Here is a 23,653-nt window from a genome sequence, read left to right as displayed (position 1 = left end):
TTTTTTTTTTTCCCTTGTTTGAGATGGAGTTTTACTTTTGTTGCCAGGGCTGGAGTGCAATGGTGCGATCTCAGCTCACTGCAACCTCTGCCTCCCAGGTTCAAGTGACTCTCCTGCCTCAGCCTCCCAAGTAGCTGGGATTACAGGCACGTGTCATCATTTCCAGCTAATATTTTATATTTTTAATAGAGATGGGTTTTCACCATGTTGGCCAAGCTGGTCTTTGAACTCTTGACCTCAGGTGATCCACCCACCTTGGCCTCCAAAAGTGGTGGGATTACAAGTGTGAGCCATGGCACCTGGCTGGGAACACTGATTTATAACCAGTTGGTGAGAAGCACAGCTAAAACAACCTGGGCTTAGGACTGGCATCAGAATTGGGGGGCAGCCTTGTGAGACTGAACCCTAAACCTGTGATATGTTATCTCTAAGTAGATGGTGTTGGGATTGAATTGGGGGATACCCAGCTGTGTTCACTGCAGAATTGCTTGTTTGGTTGTTGGTGGAGAGAAAGCCTCACACACTTCATGGTGACTACAAGTTACAGAAGTATTTTGTGGTGTGAGAGTATAGTAGGAAAGATTTGTTTTTTCTGCCACAGTTTGGATGTGGGAAATGAAGAAGATAGGAGTAGAGGATGATGTATAGGTTTTTGGCTTATGTTATGGGCAAAGTGGGAGAGCAATCGGTTGGGTGAGGAAAATCAAGAGTTCTTTTCTCCTCAGGTTTTCCTGGCCTCCCATTCAAAGGCCAGGAAATTTCTACAGTTAGGTAGGATGATTGGCTCCTGCATTCCTTAATTGCAGTCCTCACATTCAAGAGCTTACCCCCTCAAGGATCTGGTGGGCCCACTTCTTTCAGAAGAAGGAAGGGTGACATACAGTGAAAAACATCTTGGCCGCCTTCCCTACTGAGTTTGAGTCCCACTTCTGTCATTTCTTTCTCTTATGACTTTGAGCAAGTCACTACTTTCCAAGCTGCAATTCCTCATCTGTTGAATGTGAGAACTTCCTGGTAGGATTGTTTTGACCATTAACTGAGCGTTTACTTTGTGCTGTGCCTTGTTCTAAGTGTATTATGGATATTCACTAGTTTAATCCTCATAACAAATGGATGAGGTGTAGGTACTATTACTTTTACTCTCTGATGAGGAAACTGAGGTATAGAAGGTTATTAAGTAGGTTGCCAACAGTCATAAGCCAGTAAATGAAGGAGCTGTATTTGAATGCTGGCAGGCTCCAGAGTCCTGGGCCTGGGTTCTAAGCTACTAAGTGCTTTTCCCTTTAATGTGTGAAAAGCACCTGGCTCATCATGGGCTCTCAAGTGTTCATTCTGTCATCACCTCAGTTGTCCGACCCTCCTCCTTTACCCTGAAGAGCTGAAATATGCAGATCCTGAGCTTGCCCACAATCTAGGGCCTGGGTCTTCTGTTCTTTCACTGGGTTCCTTTGCCTATGTCTCCATTCCTGTCTAGAATCTTCATGGCAAAAGGCAGGACTTGTGTGTGTTGTACCTGACCTGTGGCACTCTCTCTAGGTGGACATCTTCAATAAGGAGCTCCTGCTAATCCCCATCCACCTGGAGGTGCATTGGTCCCTCATTTCTGTTGATGTGAGGCGACGCACCATTACGTATTTTGACTCGCAGCGTACCCTAAACCGCCGCTGCCCTAAGGTTTGAGGGGGTAGGAGGGAGATGGACAAAATGGAGTGGCGGGGTACAGTGGCAAGGCATTGCAGGAAGAAGGGTGGGCTTTGGGTCTCCGAGGGGCAACCTGGGCATGGTGTCTGGTACCATTGTACCCACCATACTGAGTTCAATTGCGGAACTTGAGGCATCACTTTCTCTTTTTCCCATCCACATAGCATATTGCCAAGTATCTACAGGCAGAGGCGGTAAAGAAAGACCGACTTGATTTCCATCAGGGCTGGAAAGGTTACTTCAAAATGGTGAGTTTCCTGATGGAGGAGTATGGTTGGAGGGGATAGTGGTAGAGGGTAGATACTGAGTCCCAGCCCTGGGAGTCTCCATGTGAAGTGTCCGCTTTCCTTCTCTTCTCTAGAATGTGGCCAGGCAGAATAATGACAGTGACTGTGGCGCTTTTGTGTTGCAGGTAAGCAGATGGTGCCACCTTCTCTAGCTGTGAAAGTTGGGTTAAAGAGTTGGGAGGCTGTTTTGCATTCCCTCATTTGCCTCACAGCCAGTTGTGGAGCAGGAAGTAATCTGTTTTAGAACACCAAAACCCTGGCTTCACTGGTCCTCTTCTGAGCTTCTCCATCCCACATTGGGCCTGGGTCTCTGGCCTTGATAGAGTTGCCTGCTAACCTCCATCTCAGTGTATTTTCTCTGTCTAAAACATTCTATCATACGAAGTAAGAACACTAGCGTTTAGGGTCAGGCTGTTTTTGAACCATTGGCTATGGGACCCTGGCTCCCTTTGTATGTGAATGGGGATGTTCTCTGAAAGATGGGAAACACATGTCATATGAAATGTATAGCACGGGTCCTGACATGGGGTGGGGGTTTCTCATGGCCTGCTTTGTTAACACCCAGTACTGCAAGCACCTGGCCCTGTCCCAGCCATTCAGCTTCACCCAGCAGGACATGCCCAAACTTCGTCGGCAGATCTACAAGGAGCTGTGTCACTGCAAACTCACTGTGTGAGCCTCGTACCCCAGGCCCCAAGCCCGTTAATGGGCAGGGGGACGTGGGAGTCCCTTCCCAAGAAACTCCAGTCCCTTTCCTCTCTTGCCTCTTCCCCCTGAGTTCCCTTTGGTTTTTCATATTTAAATGTTTCGATTTCTGTATTTTTTTTTCTTTGAGAGAATACTTGTTGATTTCTGATGGGCAGGGGGAACTACAGAAAAGCCCCTTTCTTCCTCTGTTTGCAGGGGAGTGTGGCCTTGTGGCCTAGGTGGGGCAGTCATCCTCCCCCTTCCCCATGCAAGGAGCAGGAAATCAGTGCTGGGGGTGGTGGGCGGGCAAAGGGATCACTGCCTGCCAGATCTTCGAACTTTTTTTTATATATATATATAAATGCCACGGTCCTGCTCTGGTCAATAAAGGATCCTTTGTTGATACTTAAGTGGTGGTCTTCCTTAAAGGGCCTCAAATGCTTAGTTCCAGCCAGTGCTGTTAGCTATAACCTATTTTGGCGCTTGAGATTAAAGGGGTCAGCTTTGTGTCCCTGGCTCGGGCAGTGCCAACACCATGTCTTTATCACCCAAACAAATTCCCCAGATGGGAGCAGACGGCAGGATGAAGGTAAAGTAGGTAAGCCTCAAAAATAAGGGTGCCCTACAGGGAAGCTGGGGAACTGGACACAAGGGACTGGGGAGGGGGAACCAGCCGGGATTAATGACAGTACCCCAAAGCTCTTTACAGTTTTCTTCCATCCCTCCTCCACCCTCCAGTCAGGGGAATCCTCCCATCCCTAGGATATCACTCTTGATTCCTCATCCCTGGTACACGTAGAACACGTCCAGGTGGTGTAGAATCCATCTTTGCTGCAGGGGAAAGCAAACATTTGAGTTCAGTGGAGACCTGGAGCAGAAGTAAAGGGAAGTGATCACCCCTGGAGCCCGGAAGCCCCTGGAGGCTGAGACCTCGCCCCCCTTGCGTGATAGGGCCTACTGAGCCACATGACTAAGGCACTGTCGCCTCTGCACGTGTGAGAGTGCAGGGCCCCAAGATGGCTGCCAAGCCTCGAGGCCTGACTCCTATATGTCACTTCCGTACCGGCGAGAAAGGCGGGCCCTCCAGCCAATAAGGCTACGGGGCGGGCCTTCATCTTGATAGGCGTCTGAGTTACCCAATGGTGGCTGCGTGTCAGAGCCCCTAGGAACTAACGTCACGCAGAGTTGCTGAGCTCCGGCAGGCGGAGCCAGGGCGGCCAAGCCAATGCGATGGCCGGGGCGGGGTCGGGCGCTCTATAAGTTGTCGATAGGCGGGCACTCCGCCCTAGTTTCTAAGGATCATGTCTGCGAGTCAGGATTCCCGGTAAGAAAGGCATTTGCAAGAGATTGTGGCTGCTTACCTTACTGACTCCTTCCTACGGGTCCGCCGGGGGGAGCTGAGAGGCGCACCAGGGTTGCGGGGGAAACTGAGCCGGGGGGAATCCGTCCTAGGGGAGCGAGGGGGAAGATCCCATGGCCGACGCTGCCACTAGAGTCGAGGCTGAGGGTAGGGACAGCCCGGCTAGGGTCAGGCGTGCGAGGTTTGTTACGAGGTCTCGGATGGAGGCGGTGCCGTCTGCGAAGTCCCGGCGTTGAGTGGCGAGACGGGGTCGCGACCTGGCGTGGGAAAGGAAGGTGGGGGCGGCCCCCACTGTGTGTGGCCCAGAGCTGGCAGGTCCGGTTGCCTCCCTTTGCCGGGGGAGGGACGGCTCTCGGGGTTCCGGAGGATTCTGACGGTACCACTCGCCGGAGGCGGGGGTGCCCGAGTCCTCAAATGTAGCCGCTTCGTCGCGGCTAAAATAAGGGCCGGGGAGAAGAAATCGGCCGTTCAGTGTGCTGGTTTTCTTGACGGTCAGGACTGAGCCTAACCCCGAGGAGCGGCCGCGTGAGGCACCAGGAGCCCACCCGGCGCCGGGCGGGCGGGTCCATTTTGCCGCACAAGCCGGGCTATTGGCAAACTGCGGATGGGCAGGTCCACTTTCCTTCGGGGGTGAGCGACCTGAGGTATGGGAGGGCGATGCGACTTCGCGACGGGGGCGGGCGGGATGTGGATTGTACCATGGAGGGGTGGGAGACGCCGCCGGGTGGTCGAGGGAGCGAGCACATGGTGGCCTGAGGCGTTCCCCTCCCCCAGTCGGCTTCGCTTCTAAGTGTTGTGCAATCTCCCCCCTTGCTAGCTCGGCTTGGGCTCATTGTGCGCGAGGCCGCCACCGCCCGCGGCCTCCCACATCCGGGCAACGTGAGGCGGGGGTTCGGCTGGAGGGAGTGGGGGAGGGCGCGGGCGGGATGACGTGGGGGGAAGGGGATGTCCTACCCTTCGATCTGGGAGGTGAAGGGCGGGACTTCCGGCGCGCTGGTGCTGTGGTGGGAGGTGCACGCGCTTGGGCTTTAAGCGGCTGGGTCGGGCCCACGTGGACCTGGCGGCAAGCACCACCTCTGGGCACCGTGAGCACGGCGGCACGCTTGCCAGTCTGACTCTACAGAAGGGGGTTACCCCATTATGTCGGGGGTGGCCTAGCCTGAGCTGCTGCCTGCATGGGGCAAAGACCTCATTAAGTTTTGTAGAAACAACTCCTCTGTGTACCTTTTGGGAACTGGTAGGAGTTGGATCTGGGAGAGCACGTTGACAGCATGCTGGCCACTGCTGACAGAAGGAGCCCGGCTGTTAGTGCTTTGGTGGGGCAGGGAACAAAACTTGTGCTTTAAACCAACAGATCCAGAGACAATGGCCCTGATGGGATGGAGCCCGAAGGCGTCATCGAGGTGAGAGTGGACAAATGGAGTTCTGTCCTCCCCCATTACAGTTCTCAGTCTTAAAAGAGTTGTATAGACTTAGAGTGGCCTTTTAGATCGATTACCCAGACCATCTAGAAGCAGCTGGTTTCCTTAAAGGGAGGAGGAGTTGAGAGCTCTGAGGCCTTGTTAGTAGACACTAGATCCTGTTTGCTCTGGGACTATAGCACAGCCCCACCTTTTCCACCACTTAAAACTTTAATTTTTTTACATCCCATAGAGTAACTGGAATGAGATTGTTGACAGCTTTGATGACATGAATCTCTCGGAGTCCCTTCTCCGTGGCATCTACGCCTATGGTTTTGAGAAGCCTTCTGCCATCCAGCAGCGAGCCATTCTACCTTGTATCAAGGGTGAGACCTCTCAGTCCCTGAAGACATTTTGGACTGTCCCTGACCTGGGTAGAGTGGCATCTGGTTGGTGGTGCCCATCTCATATCAGCCAGGGATAAAGCAACCCCTTGTTCATCCCAGCTTGGCTTTTGATCTGTGCCTATGCCTGGTTCATGCCTTGGACACACAGGTTTCCTTAAAAGAGATGGTATTATAGCCACCTTGTACTTGCTTGTACAGCCGTACTTCTAGTTCAGCTTGGTGTGCAATACTAGATGAGTTAATAACCTGTCCTTGTTTCTGATCTGTTTCCCATTGTGTAACTGTTGATGGGGTAAGGTAGCTTGTGAAGCACGAAATGCTTGGTTCACTGATCTCGTTAACCTAGGGCTTGGATATCCCGAAGTATGTGCTCGTCACCACGTTTAACTCCTAATTTATTTGTTTAGGTTATGACGTGATCGCTCAAGCCCAATCTGGGACTGGGAAAACGGCCACATTTGCCATATCGATTCTGCAGCAGATTGAATTAGATCTAAAGGCCACCCAGGCCTTGGTCCTAGCACCCACTCGAGAATTGGCTCAGCAGGTAAGAGTGGCTTTTCCCTCCTAAAGGGCTGATTTAGGGATGATGGGCATAATCCAAGGACCAGAAGTTTATTTCTGATCACCAGTTTGGGAGGAAGAGATGGGCACCCTAATACTCTTGATCTGCTGGCTTAATTAGAAGCTGTTTCCTGCCTAAACAAAACCATCACTTCCTCCACCTATTTTCTGAGTCAAATGGGAAGGTTCTTGGGTGGAGCCTGGCTGGCTGGGCAAGTTTGGTGGCTGTTTTCTAAATAAGCACCTTCACAGTGGGCTAAGAGACACCTCATTGGTGGTGGTGCTTTTAGGCAGAGCAGATGGACAGTCTTTTTTCACCCTGGCTTTAATGGGCAGAGCTGTTTTGTCTCTAGGGCACATACATTTCTAATGCTGGACTCTTCTTCCTGGGTCATGCTGAGACACTAGTCTCAAACCAGAGTATTTATCGAGGCTCAGGGCATTAAACGTTCTGTGGCAGATGCAGTGATTATTCTGGGTGTGGATAATGTGGGAAAAGTTACAGCAGAGTTCTGTTCTAAGGCATTTGGGTCTCAGTTTTTCTCTGAGTGAATATGCCTTGTAGCTTGGGTCCTATGACAGGAGTGCAGTAAGACATAAACGTGCTCGCTTGTTTTATAAAACTGGTTGCTGGCTGGGCACGGTGTCTCACTCCTGTAATCCAAACACTTTGGGAGGCTGAGGCAGGCAGATCACTTGAGGTCAGGAGTTAGACCAGCCTGGCCAACATAGTGAAATGCCATCTCTACAAAAAATACAAAAATTAGCCAGGCATGGTGGCAGGCAACGGTTATCCCAGCTACTTGGGAGGCTGAGGCTGAGGCAGAAGAATCACTTGAACCCGGGAGGCAGAGATTGCAGTGAGCCAAGGTTTTGTGCCATTGCACTCCAGCCTGGATGACAAACAAAATGGTTTTTTTTAAAAAAAAAAAAAAAAAACAAAAACACGATCCTGGTTGCTGCATGATGAGGCAGCTGGTCAAATTAGCTTTCAGAAAGTTAAGGGTTCTGAATGTCTAGAGTAAGACACTGAATTATCTTAGCAGCCTTATTGTGAATCACTGTACACTCAGGAACCAGACTGAGTTGAAATCCTATCTTGCCACTATTGACAGCACCATCTTAAGGATTTTAACCTCTGCCAGTTTCTCAGCTGAATGTGAGATTACTAATAGAGCACACCCCCCGGGGTGGTTGGTTAGGAATAAATATGTGAAAAACATTTAAGAATTGTGCTTGGCACAGTTGTTAGCTAATATATGAGCACCTGTTTTTCTCTGGGCTCAGATACAGAAGGTGGTCATGGCACTAGGAGACTACATGGGTGCCTCCTGTCACGCCTGTATTGGGGGCACCAATGTTCGTGCTGAGGTGCAGAAGCTGCAGATGGAAGCTCCCCATATCATCGTGGGAACCCCTGGCCGTGTGTTCGATATGCTTAACCGGAGATACCTGTGTAAGTAACTGAGTTCAACAATCCCCTAGGTCACTTCCTCTCGTGCATGCTTCCCAGTCTTTCAGCTTAAACCAAAGTTATTCCCGAGGATGCTTATTTCCCTTACGGGAAGAGTTGCTCTGTGATGAGGCCCATGCGTGTCATCTGAGCCTGGCTTCCCTGGCAGCGCAGCCCAGGCAGTGTTCTACTTCCCAGGGCTGTTGTCTGGCCAGGAAGGAAAGTCCTCGGCAAAGGATCAGTCTTTGTATTCTGAGAGCAGACTACTTGGCCCCTCGGTTATCAGGAAAGTTGGGTATATGTATTACACATTTACCTAATTATATACTATATATTGGCTTTTTTTATTCTCTAGCTCCCAAATACATCAAAATGTTTGTACTGGACGAAGCTGATGAAATGTTAAGCCGTGGATTCAAGGACCAGATCTATGACATATTCCAAAAGCTCAACAGCAACACCCAGGTGAGGGCAGTCTTGCTTGAATAGCTAACAATACCTTTCTTTCTTTTTTTTTTTTTTTTTTTTAAAGAGTTTGGCTCTTGTTGGCCAGGCTGGAGTGTAGTGGTTGCACTGCCTCCCTGGTTCAAGCAGTTCTCCTGCCTCTCAGCCTCTCGAGTAGCTGGGATTCCAGGCATGCACTACCATGCCCAGCTGAGTTTTTGTATTTTTAGTAGAGAGGGTTTCACCATGTTGGTCAGGCTGATCTCGGATTCCTGACCGCTCAGGTGTTTGTCCACCTTGGCCTCCTAAAGTGCTAGGATTACAGGCATGAGCCACCTCACCCAGCAATGATTCTTTTCTAGAAGAACCAAATTTTGGATTCTTGCCTTGAGGCTTTTTTTGCACTCATTTCAGTTTCAGGTGTGACTAGGGAAGGGAGCAGGTGTCAGAAAGGATCTACAGCTCTAAGGCTGGCCTTTTTCTCCATTAGGTAGTTTTGCTGTCAGCTACAATGCCTTCTGATGTGCTTGAGGTGACCAAGAAGTTCATGAGGGACCCCATTCGGATTCTTGTCAAGAAGGAAGAGCTGACCTTGGAGGGTATCCGCCAATTCTACATCAATGTGGAACGAGAGGTGGGGCCCAGTGCAGGAGGCGGGCCTGGTAGTGAGTTGTTGGGTATAGCCCCTGACTGATTTTGTCCCCCCACCTCCAGGAATGGAAGCTGGACACACTGTGTGACTTATATGAAACTCTGACCATCACCCAGGCAGTCATCTTCATCAACACCCGAAGGAAGGTGGACTGGCTCACTGAGAAGATGCATGCTCGAGATTTCACCGTCTCTGCCATGGTGTGTTTGCTCACTGCTAGCCCTTTGTGGGTCTGCCTGTCAGAAGCGTCCTCCTTCAAGCCAGTGTTCCCAAAACCCATGTACCTGCCTGGCCTGGTACATGTTTGTTTTCTCTTCTAGCATGGAGATATGGACCAAAAGGAACGAGATGTGATCATGAGGGAGTTTCGATCTGGCTCTAGCAGAGTTTTGATTACCACAGACCTGCTGGTGAGTAGAAGGAATTTACTGGAAAGGCAGAAGGGAGGATCCAAGGTGATTCCCTCTCCAAGGGGACATCCAGTGCCCCTCTCAGGAAAGTAGCAACTTGGAATAGAATCTGGCATGCCTAAGGTCTTTGGGGGAACAGGGATGCTTATTTCCTCTGCTTGCCTTGGCTGCCTACACAGATACCCATGTGTATAATCCTTTCAAGATAGATTCTCATGCACGTGCTGAAGAGTTGTCTTTCTTGATGTAGGCCAGAGGCATCGATGTGCAGCAGGTTTCTTTAGTCATCAACTATGACCTTCCCACCAACAGGGAAAACTATATCCACAGGTAAGTGTACATCTGGAACACTGCCCCACCCCCCTCATGCCTGGCCTTCACTGGGCTTAAATTAAAGCTCCTCATGTTCCTCATCCGCTTCCCTTGTTTTCCAGAATCGGTCGAGGTGGACGGTTTGGCCGTAAGGGTGTGGCTATTAACATGGTGACAGAAGAAGACAAACGGACTCTTCGAGACATAGAGACCTTCTACAACACCTCCATTGAGGAAATGCCCCTCAATGTTGCTGACCTCATCTGAGGGGCTGTCCTGCCACCTAGCCCCAGCCTGAGTTCAGTCTTGGGGGGCTGAGGAGTAGCAGGAGGGGGGAGGGAAGGGAGCCAAGGGATGGACATCTTGTCATTTTTTTTTTCTTTGAATAAATGTCACTTTTTGAGGCAAAAGAAGGAACCGTGAACATTTTAGACACCCTTTTCTTTGGGGTAGGCTCTTGCCCCAGGCGCCGGCTCTTCTCCCAAAAAACACTAATCCATTTCCCTAACCTAGTGACCTCCAGATCCCAGAGGCTCTCCTCACCTCAGCTGAGCTCCTTTGAAAGTGATTCAAGGGACTGTGTCTCTCAGCCTCATTTGCTGGACCAAATCTGGAGGGAGAACCCTGAAAACCCCTCAGCGAGATTGCCCAGGGGATTGTCCCCAGGTGGGGGGAAGCAGGGGAGAGAAAATGGTAGCCATTTTTACATTGTTTTGTATAGTATTTATTGATTCAGGAAACAAACACAAAATTCTGAATAAAATGACTTGGAAACTGCCTGTTTGGGCTTCTCATTTCTTACCTCCCCTACCCCCTTCCACCTGCTATTGGGTGCATCTCCGCTCCCCGCTTTGCCAGCAGATAGTTACCTTTGGCTGTGTTGCTTTCTTATCACCATCTGAGAGTTCCCAAATGCTGAAGAGCAATGTTCTTAGTACTGAGAATGGTGATGACAGGAGTGCCACCCCTCTGTAAAGGGCTGGGTGTGGACATCACAAGCCCCTCATGTGCCTCAGTCAAAAGGAAGTAGTAGATGGGCCAGCCACAAGGTCAAGGTGAAAGGGGAGTGGAAACACTTCCCCACTGAGGGAGGGGCTGTTCCCTTAGACATCTGCCACAACCGCCAAGCAAGTTTTGCTGAGTTAGAGAAATGGGTCCCTGTAAGTCAACAGCCTCAGGGTTTTGTACCCACGTGACACTGTTGACTTCACCCTGATTGCTCCCACTTAAGTGGGGGCCGGCAGTCCCCTAACAATTTTCAAAACTAATGACTAAGAGATGGGTGGCTGGAGCTGAGGTCCCTGAGTCAGGCTGTGGGTGGGATCATCTCCAGTACGGGAAGTGAGACTTCTCATTTCCTCCTTTCCAAGAGAGGGCTGAGCCAGTAGGGTTGAGCAACTGGTACTGACAGCCGAGCTGTACTCTGGGTGAGGCAGTTCAGCCATGAGGCTGGCTGTGCTTTTGTTGGGGGCCTTGCTGGGGCTACTGGCAGGTAAGGAGGAAGGCAGCTGAGGGGAGGGGGCCCCTGGGAGGGAGTTGGCCCCTGGGTTGCTAACCGTCTCCTCTGCCAAAAGCCCAGGGGACAGGGAATGACTGTCCTCACAAAAAATCGGCCACTCTGCTGCCGTCCTTCACGGTGACACCAACGGCTACAGAAAGCACTGGAACAACGAGCCACAGGACTACCAAGAGCCACAAAACTACCACTCACAGGACAACCACCATAGGCACCACCAGCCATGGACCCATGACTGCTACTCACAACCCCACCACCACCAGCCACGGAAACGTCACAGTTCATCCGACAAGCAACAGCACTGCCACTCACAGTCCTGCCACCACCAGTCATGGAAATGCCACGGTTCATCCGAGCAACAGCACTACCACCAGCCCAGGATTCACCAGTTCTGCCCATCCAGGACCACCTCCACCCTCTCCGAGTCCTAGCCCAGCGTCCAGGGAGACCATTGGAGACTACATGTGGACTAATGGCTCACAGCCCTGTGTCCACCTCCAAGCCCAGATTCAGATTCGAGTCATGTACACAACCCAGGGTGGAGGACAGGTAAAGCAAAAACTGGGGGATGAGAGGTGAGGGAGGCAAGACTGGCTATGGGCTCAGAGGGAAGAAGGAAGGGGAATGGGACAGGGAAACTTGGGTGTCATTGCATGCAGTCTTATGACCTTCTGATCTTTAACTTCCACAGGCCTGGGGCATCTCTGTACTGAACCCCAATAAAACCAAAGCTGAGGGGAGCTGTGAGGATGCCCATCCCCACCTGCTTCTCTCATTCCCCTATGGACAGCTCAGCTTTGGATTCATGCAGGTATAGCCCATGACCTCAGTCTCATCCGTCACTGTCTCCCAGCACCCCACCCCTCCCAATCCCACGCCCTACTCCTTCCTCTGTGGAGATGGATGCCACTTGGCCCTGCTGCCCTGCTGTCCTGTTCACCCCACAGGACCTCCAGCAGAGGGCTGTCTACCTGAGCTATATGGCAATGGAGTACAATGTGACCTTCCCCCAGGCAGCAGGTGAGTAACCTCCTTCCCTTTCCCATTGCTACCACTAGACGCCAGGGTTCCTGAAAGGACTAAGCTGGGGACGAGGAGGTGGATAGGATCTGACCCCTCTCCTCACTCCTGCAGAGTGGACGTTCTCGGCTCAGAATGCATCCGTTCGAGATCTCCAAGCACCTCTGGGCCAGAGCTTCAGTTGCAGAAACTCGAGCATCGTTCTTTCACCAGCTGTTCACCTCGACCTGCTCTCCCTGAGGGTCCAGGCTGCTCAGCTGCCCCATACAGGGGTCTTTGGGCCAAGTAAGACCCACGACCTACTCCTTTCCTCCTAGAATCCTCCCACAGGCCCATAAGCCACTCGTGTCTCTTCTTAAACCCCCCTCCCCAATCACCTTGCTGTCCCTGGCTTGCCATGTCTATAGGGCAGCTGTCCTCCCATCCTCTGCAATACTCTGCCAGTTTCCCCATTATCACTGCTCTGAGTCACCGCGGTGAGCTCCTCACCAATCTCTTACTCCCCAGCATCCCCCCATGCCCTCCTCCCACCTTGATGTCAACCACCACGTCACTGCAGTGGCTACCTGCCCTATCCTTCCACCAGGTTTCTCCTGCCCCAGTGACCGGTCCATCTTGCTGCCTCTCATCATCGGCCTGATCCTTCTTGGCCTCCTTGCCCTGGTGCTTATTGCCTTCTGCATCGTCCGGAGACGCCCATCTGCCTACCAGCCCCTCTGAGCATTTGCTCCAAACCCCAGGGTACTAGGGGGACTGGGATCAGGTGTGGTGGGGTACCCTCATTTCCTTGACATGCAACTGGCTCAAAGACAAAGTTATTTTACTTCCCTGTCTTTCTTGAAGAACAAAAATAGAGTTGGGTACAATAGCTCATGCCTATAATCCCAGCACTTTTGGAAGCTGAGGCATGTAATTCACTTGAGGAGTTTGAGACCATCCTGGCCAACATGGTGAAACCCTGTCTCTACTAAAATACAAAAAAGCTAGCCAGGCATGGTGGTGCGCGCTTGTAGTCCCAGCTACCGTGGAGGCTGAGGCAGGTGAATCGCTTGAACCCAGGAGGCAGAGGTTGCAGTGAGCCAAGATCGTGCCACTGCACTCCAGCCAGCCTGGCGACAGAGACTCCGTCTCAAGAGGAGGAAAAAAAAAAAAAAAAAAAAAGAACCAAAAATAGAGATAATTGAGTCGGGAGGAAGGAGGGAGTGAATTTTAGTAAACGTGACAAACTGCCCCCGCAGCAGGAGACCAGCAAAACTTATGCAAATCTTTGACTTGGGTTTTCCTTGTCCTGCCAGGATTAAAAGCCATGAGTTTCTTGTCACATGCCTTTCTGTGCCTTCCATGGTTGGGTCTCAGGGAATCGGAACTAGCTGCTGAGGGATGCAAATCTCATGGGTTCACCCCCCAAAGCCTGCACAGCTGGTGTTGGGTCTGCCGTGCCTCCCTTCCTTCCTCCTCTTGGGGCCACTGGCTGCTCCCGTTCCCCATCCCTGGCAAGCTGGTAGAGCCACCCATCCTCCCAGCCTTTTCCTGACCCGTACGATTTCAAATGCAGCAGACAGCCAAAACGATGTGGGGGAGGCTGTGTAATTTCATTTCCAAAGGCAGCACCAGTGGCTCCTGAGCAATAATATCCTATCCTGTCAACTGGGGTCAGGGCCTGCAGAAAAGCCCGATTAAACCCTCGCTCCACCTGGGATGCTCCTAGCCCACCTGCAAGGGGTTGAATCAAGGAGAAGCAGTGGGTACCCTGACCTCCACTGGGGGCTCCTGGAAACAGCATGCCCCCTACACAGGACCACTCGCCAAGTCTAACTTCTCGACCCAGTACTTGAGACGAGGAGGAGTGTCACTCTCGGGACAGCCAAGGTCCAGATTCTAGAAAGGGTCTCCCAGATGCCACAGCCTACACCACCAGTAAATGCCAGTCCCACCCGTTATAGTAGGCTGTGGCACAATCGCTGGGAGCCAGGATAAGCAGCACCCCCCAGCCGCAGAAGTCCCAGGAGGGCTACCAGCCTCCAAGACCCAGAGACTGCCCCACAAGGGCAGCCTTCACCTGGCAGGGCCCCAGCAGTCCCACCTCTACTTGCAGACATCCCGTGTGACCTTGCATTCTGTGGAGCAGGGGCCACCAAAGGGCTGCTCCACGGCGGGATGGCGCACAGGTGGGCGCTCTGGGTTGGCGTCCCAGCGCTGGGTAACGAAGCACAATGCTCCCACCAGGCAGTCCAAGGTGCCCTTTCCCAAGCAGAACTGTAGGGCCCATTCGGCCTCGCGGAAGTCTCTGCCCAGCACGTGGAGCGCCCTGCGGGGAAGGGGAGAACTGAAGGGCTGCTACACCAGGCCTCGGCTTCCCAGAGACGGCCAGCTGTGCGACCCAAGGGGTGATTCAGGGGCTGCGCTTCCCCGGCGTGGGCTCGCCTCCCCCACCTCCTCCTCTGCTTCACTGTTGCAGGCCTGGCAGTTGCCGGCTCACCCACGCACCGAGGCCTGGGCGAATCCGAGGCGAGACACGCACGGGGTGGTGCGTGCAACCCGGCGCCTAAGGAGGCCTGCCAGGTGCAGACGCTTCTGCTCCCGCCGGCGCACTTCCCTCTAGAGATGCCGAGAAAACGGGAGTTAGTAGCGCCCCCACTCAACGCCGCCTCGGAGACTCGAGCTCCTTCACTGTCAGCCTCGAACAATACAAAGTGTACTAGGACAAGACAAGATGGCGCCTAGCAGGAGGAGCGGAGAAAGGCAGGGGTGTAAATCTGGCTTCCAAACTGGAAGCGACAACAAAGACGTGGGACGTTTAACTGCGCAGGCGTGCAGCTTCCGCAAGCTTTAGAATTCCACCGGGGGGCGCGTCCAAAACGTGGTCCCTGACTGAGACTTATTTTACGCCACTAGAGCGGTGATGGGTAGCGTCAGAAAAAGCAGGGAGCAGCCGGCTGGCCAGCTTCGCCGCGGGAAAAGAACGAGGCGGAGTGTCCGCGGCGCGCACGCGCAACGAAAGTCAATGGCGGTCTGGAGAGACTGGCGGAAGCCAGCTTTGCAATATGGCGGCTGAGGCAGACGGAGCGCTTAAACGGCTGCTCGTGCCGATTCTTTTACCTGAGAAATGCTACGACCAACTTTTCGTTCAGTGGGACTTGCTTCACGGTGAGTTTTATTCAGCATCCGATCCAAGTCCTGCTCGAGTGACCCGTGGACCCTTCTTATTCCAAGGCTTGACCGGCGATTGACGGGAATTACTGCCGCCACGCCGAGCTGGACGGAAGTCACTTCCGAGAGGGGCGGAAGTGTCTCGGGCTCCTTAGAGGGAGGACGCCATATTTGTGCCAGTGGGGAAGTCCCCGGGTGGAATTCTTTATGGAGTTTGTGATTTAGCGACAATGAAAGACGAAAAGAGTCAACTTCTATAAACAAAATAAAAATCAAGTCAAATCGTGCCAACCTTTATTAGATCGCTAGCAGAATTAAACTTAATTCAAAGCCCCTGATGAATCGGGTCCCCTTCATTGCACCCCCAAAGGCTCTACCATCCTGATTGCTTTCTTTCCAGCCTCCTCATAGTCTGATTTCGGAATAATTTGCCTTCCTTCCTTTGTATTTATTTTTTTTTTTTAGAGACAAGAATCTCACTCCGTTGCCCCGGCTGTAGTGCAGTGCCACGATCTAGGCTCACCACAACCTCTTCCTCCCGGGTTCAGGCTGTTCTCTTGCCTCAGCCTCCTCAGTGGCTGGGATTACAGGCATGCGCCACCATGCCCCGCTAATTTTGTATTTTTAATAGAGACGGGGTTTCTCCGTGTTGGTCACAGTGGTCTGGAACTCCCGACCTCAGGTGACTGCACCCCTCCGGCGCTACAGGGGTGAGCCACCGCGCCCAGCCTTTCCTTCCATATTCTGATTGTGAGACAGCTTCGCAACAAGGCCCACCGTCAGACTATTTGGCAAGCGTCAGTATGCCCGTCAGTTCATACTACCTGTCTTAAGTTCGTGGGGCACTTTGTTTTAGCCGCATTTATGACCCGTGAGAGTCTGACTCCCACTGGACCAAGCTCCCTGAGGGGCAGGCTTCAAGGCTGGAGAAGTTACGGATGGCCAGAGCATAAAAGCTAGCCATAGAAGGGTAAGGTTTAGTCACTGAGTAGGGGCCAGGGACAGAGTGTTCAAGAAAGAGTCGTATGGGCCAGGTTGGGTGGCTAGTGCCTGTAATCCCAGCACTTTGGGAGCTGGAGGCGGGTTGATCACCTGAGGTCAGGAGTACCAGACCAGCCTGGCCAACATGGTGAAACCCTGTTTCTACTAAAAATACAAAACATTAGCTGGGCACGGTAGCGGGTGCCTGTAATCCCAGCTACGCAGGAGGCTGAGGCAGGAGAATCACCTGAACCCAGGAGCGGAGGTTGCAGTGAGTGGAGATCGCCATACCACTGCACTCCAGCCTGGGCAACAGAATGAGACGTCCTCTCAAAATTTAAAAAAAAGAGCCCTCCCTCTCTCCTGCCCTCGATCACTCCTTCACCCTCACAAAAAATAAAAAAATAAATAAATGATAGGAAGACCTGTCTTTGGAGAAAGAAGACATGTGAAATGGACGGGCCACCCATGGGCTCAGAGAAAATTCTCAGACATTTCTCAGCTTTTTTTTTTTTTTTTGAGACAAAGTCTCACTCCATCACCAGGCACCAGGCTGGAGTGCAGTGGCGCGACCTTGGTTCACTGCAACCTCCGCCTCCCGGGTTCAAGCAATTCTTATGCCTCAGCCTCCTGAGTAGGTGGAACTGCAGGCGCACGCCCCCGCGCCCGGCTTTTTTTAATTTTTTTGAGATGGAGTTTCACTCTTGTTGCCCAGGCTGGAGTGCAATGGCACAATCTCAGACCACTGCAACGTCACCCAGGTTCAAGGGATTCTCCTGCCTCAACTTCCCGAGTAGCTGGGATTACAGGCATGTGTCACCACGCCTGGCTAATATTCGTATTTTTAGTAGAAACAGGGTTTCTTCATGTTGGTCAGGCTGGTCTTGAACTTCCGACCTCAGGTGATCTGCCCACCTAAACCTCCCAAAGTGCTGGGATTACAGGCGTGAGCCACCACACCCAGCCTATTTCTTACTTTTATACAGGGAAGCAATGGAGATCTTGAAGATCAAGCCAAGTCTGGATGTTAATTTATAGGGAATATAAGATTGGATGTGGGGTGGGTAGGCACTGGAGAAGAGCTGTTGTGGAAAGTAATAGTCTGGGGTCAGGCATAGTGGCCTGTGATCCCAGCACTTTGGGAGGCTGAGGTGGGAGGTGGGTGGATCACCTGAGGTCAGGAGTTCAAGACCAGCCTGGCCAACATGGTAAAACTCCATCTCTACTAAAAACACAAAAATTAGCCGGGCATGGTGGTCCGAGCCTGTAATCCCAGCTACTTGGGAGGCTGAGACAAGAGAATTCCTTGAACCCGAGAGGCAGAGGCTACAGTGGGCTGAGATTAGGCCACTACACTCCAGCCTGGGGTACAGAGCAAGATGTCTCAAAAAAAAAAAAAAAAAAAAAAGGTGGTTTGGAGCAGGAAGGACTAGGCCTTTTTCCCTGCCCTCCGCCCCTCCTCCCCCAAGACAAAGTAAGACCGTGGTGTGGGTAAGTGGGGGTCGGGGAGAGCCCATGGGAATACTTCAAGCCTTGCTCTCGGTTTTCTCTTCTCAGTTCCCTGCCTCAAGATTCTCCTCAGCAAAGGCCTGGGGCTGGGCATTGTGGCTGGGTCACTTCTAGGTAAGTATCTTATTCCTGCTGTTTGGTTGGGGGTGGAGGTGCTAAGAGGCCATCTACTGTGAGTGTTGGCTCTGTAGCTGTTGTCTTGCATCCCAAAGAACAGAGCCTCGTCAGTCCTACTCTTCTCATCTTTTCCCTAGTAAAGCTGCCGCAGGTGTTTAAAATCCTGGGAGCCAAGAGTGCCGAAGGGTTGAGCCTGCAGTCTGTAATGCTTGAATTAGTGGCATTGACTGGGACCATGGTTTACAGCATCACTAACAACTTCCCATTCAGGTGAGGGGCCACCCATCCTCCCTGAGGGTAATACCACAACTCTAATGGGGATTCAGGTGAAGGAGGTTACAGGGCAGGAAAGTGGCTGGGGGAGGTGGCTCACGCCTGTAATCCCAGCACTTTGGAAGGCCAAGGTGGGTGGATCACCTAGGGTCGAGTTTGAAACCAGCCTGGCCAACATGGTGAAACTCCATCTCTACTTAAAAAAAAAAAAAAAAATACGCCGGGCGCGGTGGCTCAAGCCTATAATCCCAGCACTTTGGGAGGCCGAGGCGGGTGGATCACGAGGTCAAGAGATCGAGACCATCCTGGTCAACATGGTGAAACCCCGTCTCTACTAAAAATACAAAACATTAGCTGGGCATGGTGGCGCGTGCCTGTAATCCCAGCTACTCAGGAGGTTGAGGCAGGAAAATTACCTGAACCCAGGAGGCGGAGGTTGCGGTGAGCTGAGATCGGGCCATTGCACTCCAGCCTGGGTAACAAGAGCGAAACTCCGTCTCAAAAAAAAAAAAAAAAAAAAAAAAGTTAGCTGGGCATGGTAGTGCACGCCTGTAGTCCCAGCTACTCGGGAGGCTGAGGCAGGAGAATTGCTTGAAACCAGGAGGCGGAGGTTGCGGTGCGCCAAGATCACGCCATTGCACTCCAGCCTGGCTAACGAGTGAAACGGTCTCAAAAAAAAAATTAGCCAGGTGTGGTGGTGGGCACCTGTAATCCCAGCTACTTTGGAGGCTGAGGCAGGAGAATCACCTGAACCTGGGAGGCAGAGGTTGCAGCGAGCTGAGATCGTGCCACTGCACTCCAGCCTGGGCAACAAGAATGAAACTTAAAAAAAAAAAAAAAATGCAAGGGGGCAAGGAAGTTTTAAGCCCTTTTAGAAACAGAATTATCACCAGTGGAGGTGACCTTCAGAAGGGGTGATCATTCCAAGAATAGCCAAGATTCAGAATGAGCCACTCACATGTAGGGACTGTAGAGAAGCCTGAACAGAGCATCGTGTCCCTGGATGGGCTATGGAGGCTTTCCCTGCCTCTTTCTAGGCCCCCATTTCTTCCTCCCAACTCTTGACTCTGCAGCTCTTGGGGTGAAGCCTTATTCCTGATGCTCCAGACGATCACCATCTGCTTCCTGGTCATGCACTACAGAGGACAGACTGTGAAAGGTGCTGAGGACTTACCCAAGAGCAGGCTGCATGGTTCCTGGGTACTCTCGGACCTGGGAAAGCCAGATGATGTTGAGATTGACAAGGACTCCTGTCCCCCCACTCCTAGGTGTCGCTTTCCTGGCTTGCTACGGCCTGGTCTTGCTGGTGCTTCTCTCACCTCTGACGCCCTTGACTGTAGTCACCCTGCTCCAGGCCTCCAATGTGCCTGCCGTGGTGGTGGGAAGGGTGGGTACGAGGAGCAAGGGACAAGATGTTGTTGGGTGGACAGAGGGGGAAGGTCAAGGGGCAGACTGGAAGGTCAAAGTGTGGGGTGTTGGACTTGGGGGAGTGGGGAAATTAACGATGGTAGTATGGGAAGGGCTCAGATGACAGAGCCAAAGGTCTCCACTCCTCCCCTAGCTTCTCCAGGCAGCCACCAACTACCACAATGGGCACACAGGCCAGCTCTCAGCCATCACTGTCTTCCTATTGTTTGGGGGCTCCCTGGCCCGAATCTTCACTTCCATTCAGGTGAGTGCAGCATCATCTTTCTAGAAGGCACTAAAACCTTATCATCTTACTTCTCCCAACTAAGAGACAAAGCTGCCCCTATCAGTAACCTTTGTCCATAAGGGAACCTTTTTTGAGTTATGCTGAAGGGTAACCCTGGCTCTGTCTCTTATGACCAGGAAACTGGAGACCCCCTGATGGCTGGAACTTTTGTGGTCTCCTCCCTCTGCAATGGCCTCATCGCTGCCCAGCTTCTCTTCTACTGGAATGCAAAGCCTCCCCACAAGCAGAAAAAGGCACAGTAGAGCCAGCTGCTAGTCATTCCGTTTCCACTCATTTACCCAACCTCAGGGTTCTCCCCATCTGAGCCAGGCTGCTGGTGTGACTTACTCATCCGCCATTCCTCTGCAGTAGCAGACTTCCTGAGCCAGGGTTTGCTTTTAGCGGAAACAAACGGTTGATGGATCTAGATCCTTAGAAAAGGAGAGAATGGGGGTAGCATCTTCCAAGCCAAAATTTTGACATTTGAGTGCTTTTCTAAGCCCTGTACATGTACTATTAATCATTCAGCCAAGCCTCTTTCTCTAGCAGCAATTTCCGGCTGTTTAACCCTCTCCCTGGGCAAATGTTTTACCCTGGCCTCTAACCTTCCTACTTCCCTTCTGGCCCTACAAGAGAGTCTGAACATCAGAGTGGAGGGAACTAGGGGGCTGTGGCTGCTTTCCTGCCTCCCTCAGCCGGGCTGGGACTGCCTCCGAGACCCCAGTGCTGGGGGTGGGGGAAGGTGGACAGAGAATGACTCAGGCAGGGCCCCAGGGTGGGGTGAGGAGGTTCCTGCTCTGGCAGGTCTAGGCGGAAGGGAGTGGAGATGGGGCTGGTTCCTGCTGCAGTGAGGGGAACAGATGGGACAATAAAGACTGGAGACGCAGTTGAATAATACAAAACTGTGTTTAATACTACCAAAAATATAACTGTGTGCTGCTCTCCCTGGCTTCCACGGGAGGACTGCAGGCAGCCCCTGAACTGTAGTACAATACAGCAAAGGGTTGGCCGCCTGGGGTAGAGAATGCTGCCGGTTTAAAAAAGGAAGAGGGGGCCAATCCGGTGAGGTCTGCATCCATGAGGGTTAGAGGTGGGTTAGGGGCATGGGGGTACCAGAAAGGGGAGGGTTGTATGGAGTGGGAGAGCCAGGGGGCAGGTAGGGGACATAGGGGGGCAGCAGCTCCCCCTGGAGCCTAGGGTCACTCTGAGGGAGGGAGCACGGTGAGGGGGCCTCCAGTTTGCAGTGGGAAGAGCTGCAGAGAGAAACAAGAAGTTAGAGGGCACTTCCTGGATTGGAGGTGAGTCTGACCAGCTGTGTGCAGACAGGGTAGAGCTTGCCACCCACCCAGCCCTGGCTATGCAGCCCGCTGGGCGCAGCAGGCCTGGAAGCCGACCCGGCGATGGAGAGCCCGCGGCCCTGTTGGGGCACGCTCGGGAGCGGGCTTGCGTGCTGCAGGGCCTTTTCCTCTTGGGGCGTCAGGCCAGGAAGGGGCAGAATGGGCTTGGCCTCTCCTTACCCCGAGGGCTGGGAGAGGAAGTAGGGTCACACACAGGCCAGCAGCAGGGGGGAAATGGGGCATCTAACTAGGACACAATTGCATCCAGGGGTCTGTCACCTGACCCTGCAGGGCCGCCACCTCCAGACTGAGGGAAACGCCCTCTGGGAGAACCCTGGCCCGCCCCACTCTACACTGGCCTCGGAGGTACTGGGGTTCGTGAACCCCACACTTTGGCCCGGAGTGGCCTCTGCTTGGGTGGGCTCCCGTCCTCCGGCCTCCGCCCCCACGCAGGCTCCAGGAGAGGGGCGCAAGGGCCTCCGACTTCAGCCCGCTTCCCAGGCACTCACCCATAGCTGCCAGGCAAGTAGGCTGTCGAGTAGCTGGGAGGTTTGTACCCAAAGCCTCTGCTGGGTTGGGTGGTCGCGTACCCTGGCCCCCAGAGTGGGCCGCCGCTGGTCAGGCTGCCTCTTCCCTGTCCGCAGCGGGAAGGTCCGGCACCCGCGCTCTTGGCCTTGCGCCGAGGCCGGTACTTGTAGTCGGGGTAGTCGCGCAGGTGCCGAGCGCGGAGCCGCTTGGCCTCCTCCACGAAGGGCCTCTTCTCGTCCTCGCCCAGCAACTTCCACTGCGCGCCCAGGCGCTTGGAGATCTCGGAGTTGTGCATCTTTGGGTTCTGCTGCGCCATCTGGCGGCGCTGAGCGGAGCTCCACACCATGAACGCGTTCATCGGCCGCTTCACCTTCTCCAGGGGCAGCACCCCAGGGGCCGCGGGGCTCCCAGCACCTTCCCGCTCCTGGGGTCCCGAAGACGAGGAGGCAGCAGCCGTGGGAGCCGGAGGCTCCAGGCTCCAAGCCTGGTCCTGTGAGGAGCCCGGTAGCGCCATGGGTCGGCAGAAGCCTTAAGAGGGCGTCCTGAATGCCCTCCCCTCAACGTGAAGCGTCGATCCTGAAAATGGAAGGGTCTTCCCAATCTGGAGTCGTTGCCGACGAACTTGGGTTTCTAAAAGGTATATTTCATCCCTAAAGTCCAGCGCTTAAACTGGAGCCTTTGCTTCCAACCAGTTCGGCACACTTTGGGGAGAGCTGAATGCCAAATCCGCTGTCTGGTGTCCCCGCACTGAAGTGGTGCTGCCCTGAGGCCTCCTGACTGGGGGGACCCCCGGTTCCTCTCCCCGACCCGCAGCTGCGACCAGACCGACCTTCCGTGGAGGGGGTAAACCATAAAGCGCTTTGTGGTCTCCGGAGTTCCCGCTGCTGCCAAGCGCAGATGCCACAGACCTCTCCCACCTGGGCTCAGCGTTTGCGGCAGGCGGGCCAGACCTGGGAACAGCTTTTAAAGACTGACTCCGCCCCAGCCCCTCCCAGAAGACTGCCCTCTTTAAGGGCGCCAACATCCGCCGCCTGTAGATAAACCCAGGTGTCCTGTTTGTTCCAGCCTCCCAAACCTCAGGGTGACACGCCCCCCACACCCAAGACCTGCTGTCAAGCCTTCCAGCCCCTGGCTGTAATTGCCTCCCCTCCCTGAAGCAGTGGCAATTTAAAGCCATTTCTTTCCACAATGGGATCAAGCACAGGGGGATCAGGTGCCCTCAGGGCTGAGTTGTGCTGAGAGGAGCTTGGGAGCATCCCCCCCTCCCACAACCTCTTTCCTTGTGCCTATTGCTCTTCAAATTCCAGACCTGCCCCTGGGGCAAGAAAGGCTAAGGAGGGAGACCATTTTTGTTTCCTGAGTCATTCCAGCAGGTGCTTGGGCGGTGATTCAACCCCTTTCCCAAGTGAGAAAACTTAAGCCCTCCCAACTCCAATCCCTAAACCTGTATTTCTCCACTGCCATTGAATTATGGCAAGTTTTATCTTCAGTCCTCCAAGTCATGAGGGGGCAGCCAGGAAACCCAGGACAACTCCCCCGAGTTGAGAGGTCTGTTTTGGGCATGCTGGAGAAAAAGCTTAGAGCCAGATCAGAACACCAGCAAGGAAAGAAGCCTGGATACCAGGCTTTCAGAGGCTGCCGTGAGGGAACCCTGCTCCCCACTCTACCAAGGCCCAGCCCAAGCCCCAGGCTTCAGGTAATCGGATTAAGCAGCCTGCCTTGGCTCCCAGCTTCTAGCAGAAACAGCTCCAGCTCTGAGCAGCCCTGCCTAGCCTGTGCCATGACTCAGGGTATAGGAGTGGCCCAACTCCCTCTACCAGCAAGCTTGGGGGAGGGGAGAAGCAATAAGGCA

General features: G+C 53.2%; 6 protein-coding genes and 3 non-coding genes across 13 annotated transcripts in view; 7 read left to right on the top strand and 2 right to left on the bottom strand.

The window, feature by feature from the left end:
* Positions 1–3,085, top strand: part of SENP3 (SUMO specific peptidase 3) — a 10,582-nt gene extending 7,497 nt beyond the window's left edge. The window contains exons 8-11 of the mRNA XM_032280443.1: positions 1,537–1,674; positions 1,866–1,949; positions 2,063–2,113; positions 2,554–3,085. Coding sequence (XP_032136334.1) covers positions 1,537–1,674; positions 1,866–1,949; positions 2,063–2,113; positions 2,554–2,664 — 384 coding nt within the window. The 3' untranslated portion in view covers positions 2,665–3,085. The remainder of the gene's footprint in view (positions 1–1,536; positions 1,675–1,865; positions 1,950–2,062; positions 2,114–2,553) is intronic.
* Positions 3,086–3,843: 758 nt separating this feature from the next.
* On the top strand, positions 3,844–10,456 carry EIF4A1 (eukaryotic translation initiation factor 4A1). 2 transcript variants are annotated; one of them, XM_032280444.1, is made up of 11 exons: positions 3,844–3,999; positions 5,390–5,438; positions 5,689–5,821; positions 6,250–6,389; positions 7,694–7,862; positions 8,215–8,324; positions 8,794–8,937; positions 9,018–9,155; positions 9,276–9,365; positions 9,616–9,695; positions 9,800–10,456. In XM_032280444.1, the coding sequence occupies exons 1-11, from the start codon at positions 3,977–3,979 to the stop codon at positions 9,942–9,944; spliced, it is 1,221 nt and encodes a 406-aa protein (XP_032136335.1). In that variant the 5' UTR covers positions 3,844–3,976; the 3' UTR covers positions 9,945–10,456. The 2 variants fall into 2 exon arrangements, with proteins under 2 accessions (XP_032136335.1, XP_032136336.1); XM_032280445.1 differs by lacking the exon at positions 3,844–3,999 and adding an exon at positions 4,123–4,679.
* Positions 5,856–5,990, top strand: LOC116553567. The gene has a single exon (XR_004269809.1). It is a non-coding gene; the product is annotated as a small nucleolar RNA SNORA48 (small nucleolar RNA).
* Positions 7,979–8,119, top strand: LOC116553590. The gene has a single exon (XR_004269823.1). It is a non-coding gene; the product is annotated as a small nucleolar RNA SNORD10 (small nucleolar RNA).
* LOC116553561 lies at positions 9,404–9,544 on the top strand. Its single transcript, XR_004269803.1, has one exon. It is a non-coding gene; the product is annotated as a small nucleolar RNA SNORA67 (small nucleolar RNA).
* Positions 10,457–10,602: 146 nt separating the features above from the next.
* Positions 10,603–13,081, top strand: CD68 (CD68 molecule). Its single transcript, XM_032280450.1, has 6 exons — positions 10,603–11,169; positions 11,252–11,742; positions 11,885–12,004; positions 12,141–12,213; positions 12,328–12,498; positions 12,800–13,081. The coding sequence occupies exons 1-6, from the start codon at positions 11,121–11,123 to the stop codon at positions 12,931–12,933; spliced, it is 1,038 nt and encodes a 345-aa protein (XP_032136341.1). The 5' UTR covers positions 10,603–11,120; the 3' UTR covers positions 12,934–13,081.
* A 324-nt stretch (positions 13,082–13,405) lies between these two features.
* On the bottom strand, positions 13,406–14,933 carry LOC116553202 (the record flags this gene model as incomplete). Its single annotated transcript, XM_032280462.1, has 4 exons — positions 13,406–13,926; positions 13,963–13,980; positions 14,323–14,550; positions 14,591–14,933. Coding segments are annotated over 4 exons (936 nt in total), but the record flags the coding sequence as incomplete, so codon positions are not given.
* Positions 14,513–20,833, top strand: MPDU1 (mannose-P-dolichol utilization defect 1). Of its 4 annotated transcripts, XM_032280447.1 has the most exons (7): positions 15,038–15,360; positions 17,902–17,967; positions 18,108–18,240; positions 19,317–19,402; positions 19,512–19,630; positions 19,805–19,915; positions 20,074–20,833. In XM_032280447.1, exons 1-7 carry the CDS (start codon positions 15,258–15,260, stop codon positions 20,197–20,199), a joined length of 744 nt encoding a protein of 247 aa, XP_032136338.1. In that variant the 5' UTR covers positions 15,038–15,257; the 3' UTR covers positions 20,200–20,833. The 4 variants fall into 4 exon arrangements, with proteins under 4 accessions (XP_032136340.1, XP_032136339.1, XP_032136337.1 ...); XM_032280449.1 differs by lacking the exon at positions 19,512–19,630 and having other exon boundaries at positions 14,513–15,360; XM_032280448.1 differs by lacking the exon at positions 19,512–19,630 and having other exon boundaries at positions 14,513–15,360; positions 19,317–19,479.
* Positions 20,824–23,364, bottom strand: SOX15 (SRY-box transcription factor 15). The gene is made up of 2 exons (XM_032280461.1): positions 21,783–23,364; positions 20,824–21,189 (listed from the first exon to the last, which is right to left on the bottom strand). Exons 1-2 carry the CDS (start codon positions 22,313–22,315, stop codon positions 21,021–21,023), a joined length of 702 nt encoding a protein of 233 aa, XP_032136352.1. The 5' UTR covers positions 22,316–23,364; the 3' UTR covers positions 20,824–21,020.
* Between the last annotated feature and the right edge of the window lie 289 nt (positions 23,365–23,653).

This window comes from Sapajus apella, unplaced genomic scaffold, assembly GCF_009761245.1.
Source record: "Sapajus apella isolate SASKATOON/1434 unplaced genomic scaffold, GSC_monkey_1.0 scaffold12, whole genome shotgun sequence".
Lineage (NCBI taxonomy): Eukaryota > Metazoa > Chordata > Mammalia > Primates > Cebidae > Sapajus > Sapajus apella.
The sequence above is the reverse complement of the archived record's forward strand: the minus strand, read 5'-3'. Positions and strand labels throughout refer to the sequence as shown.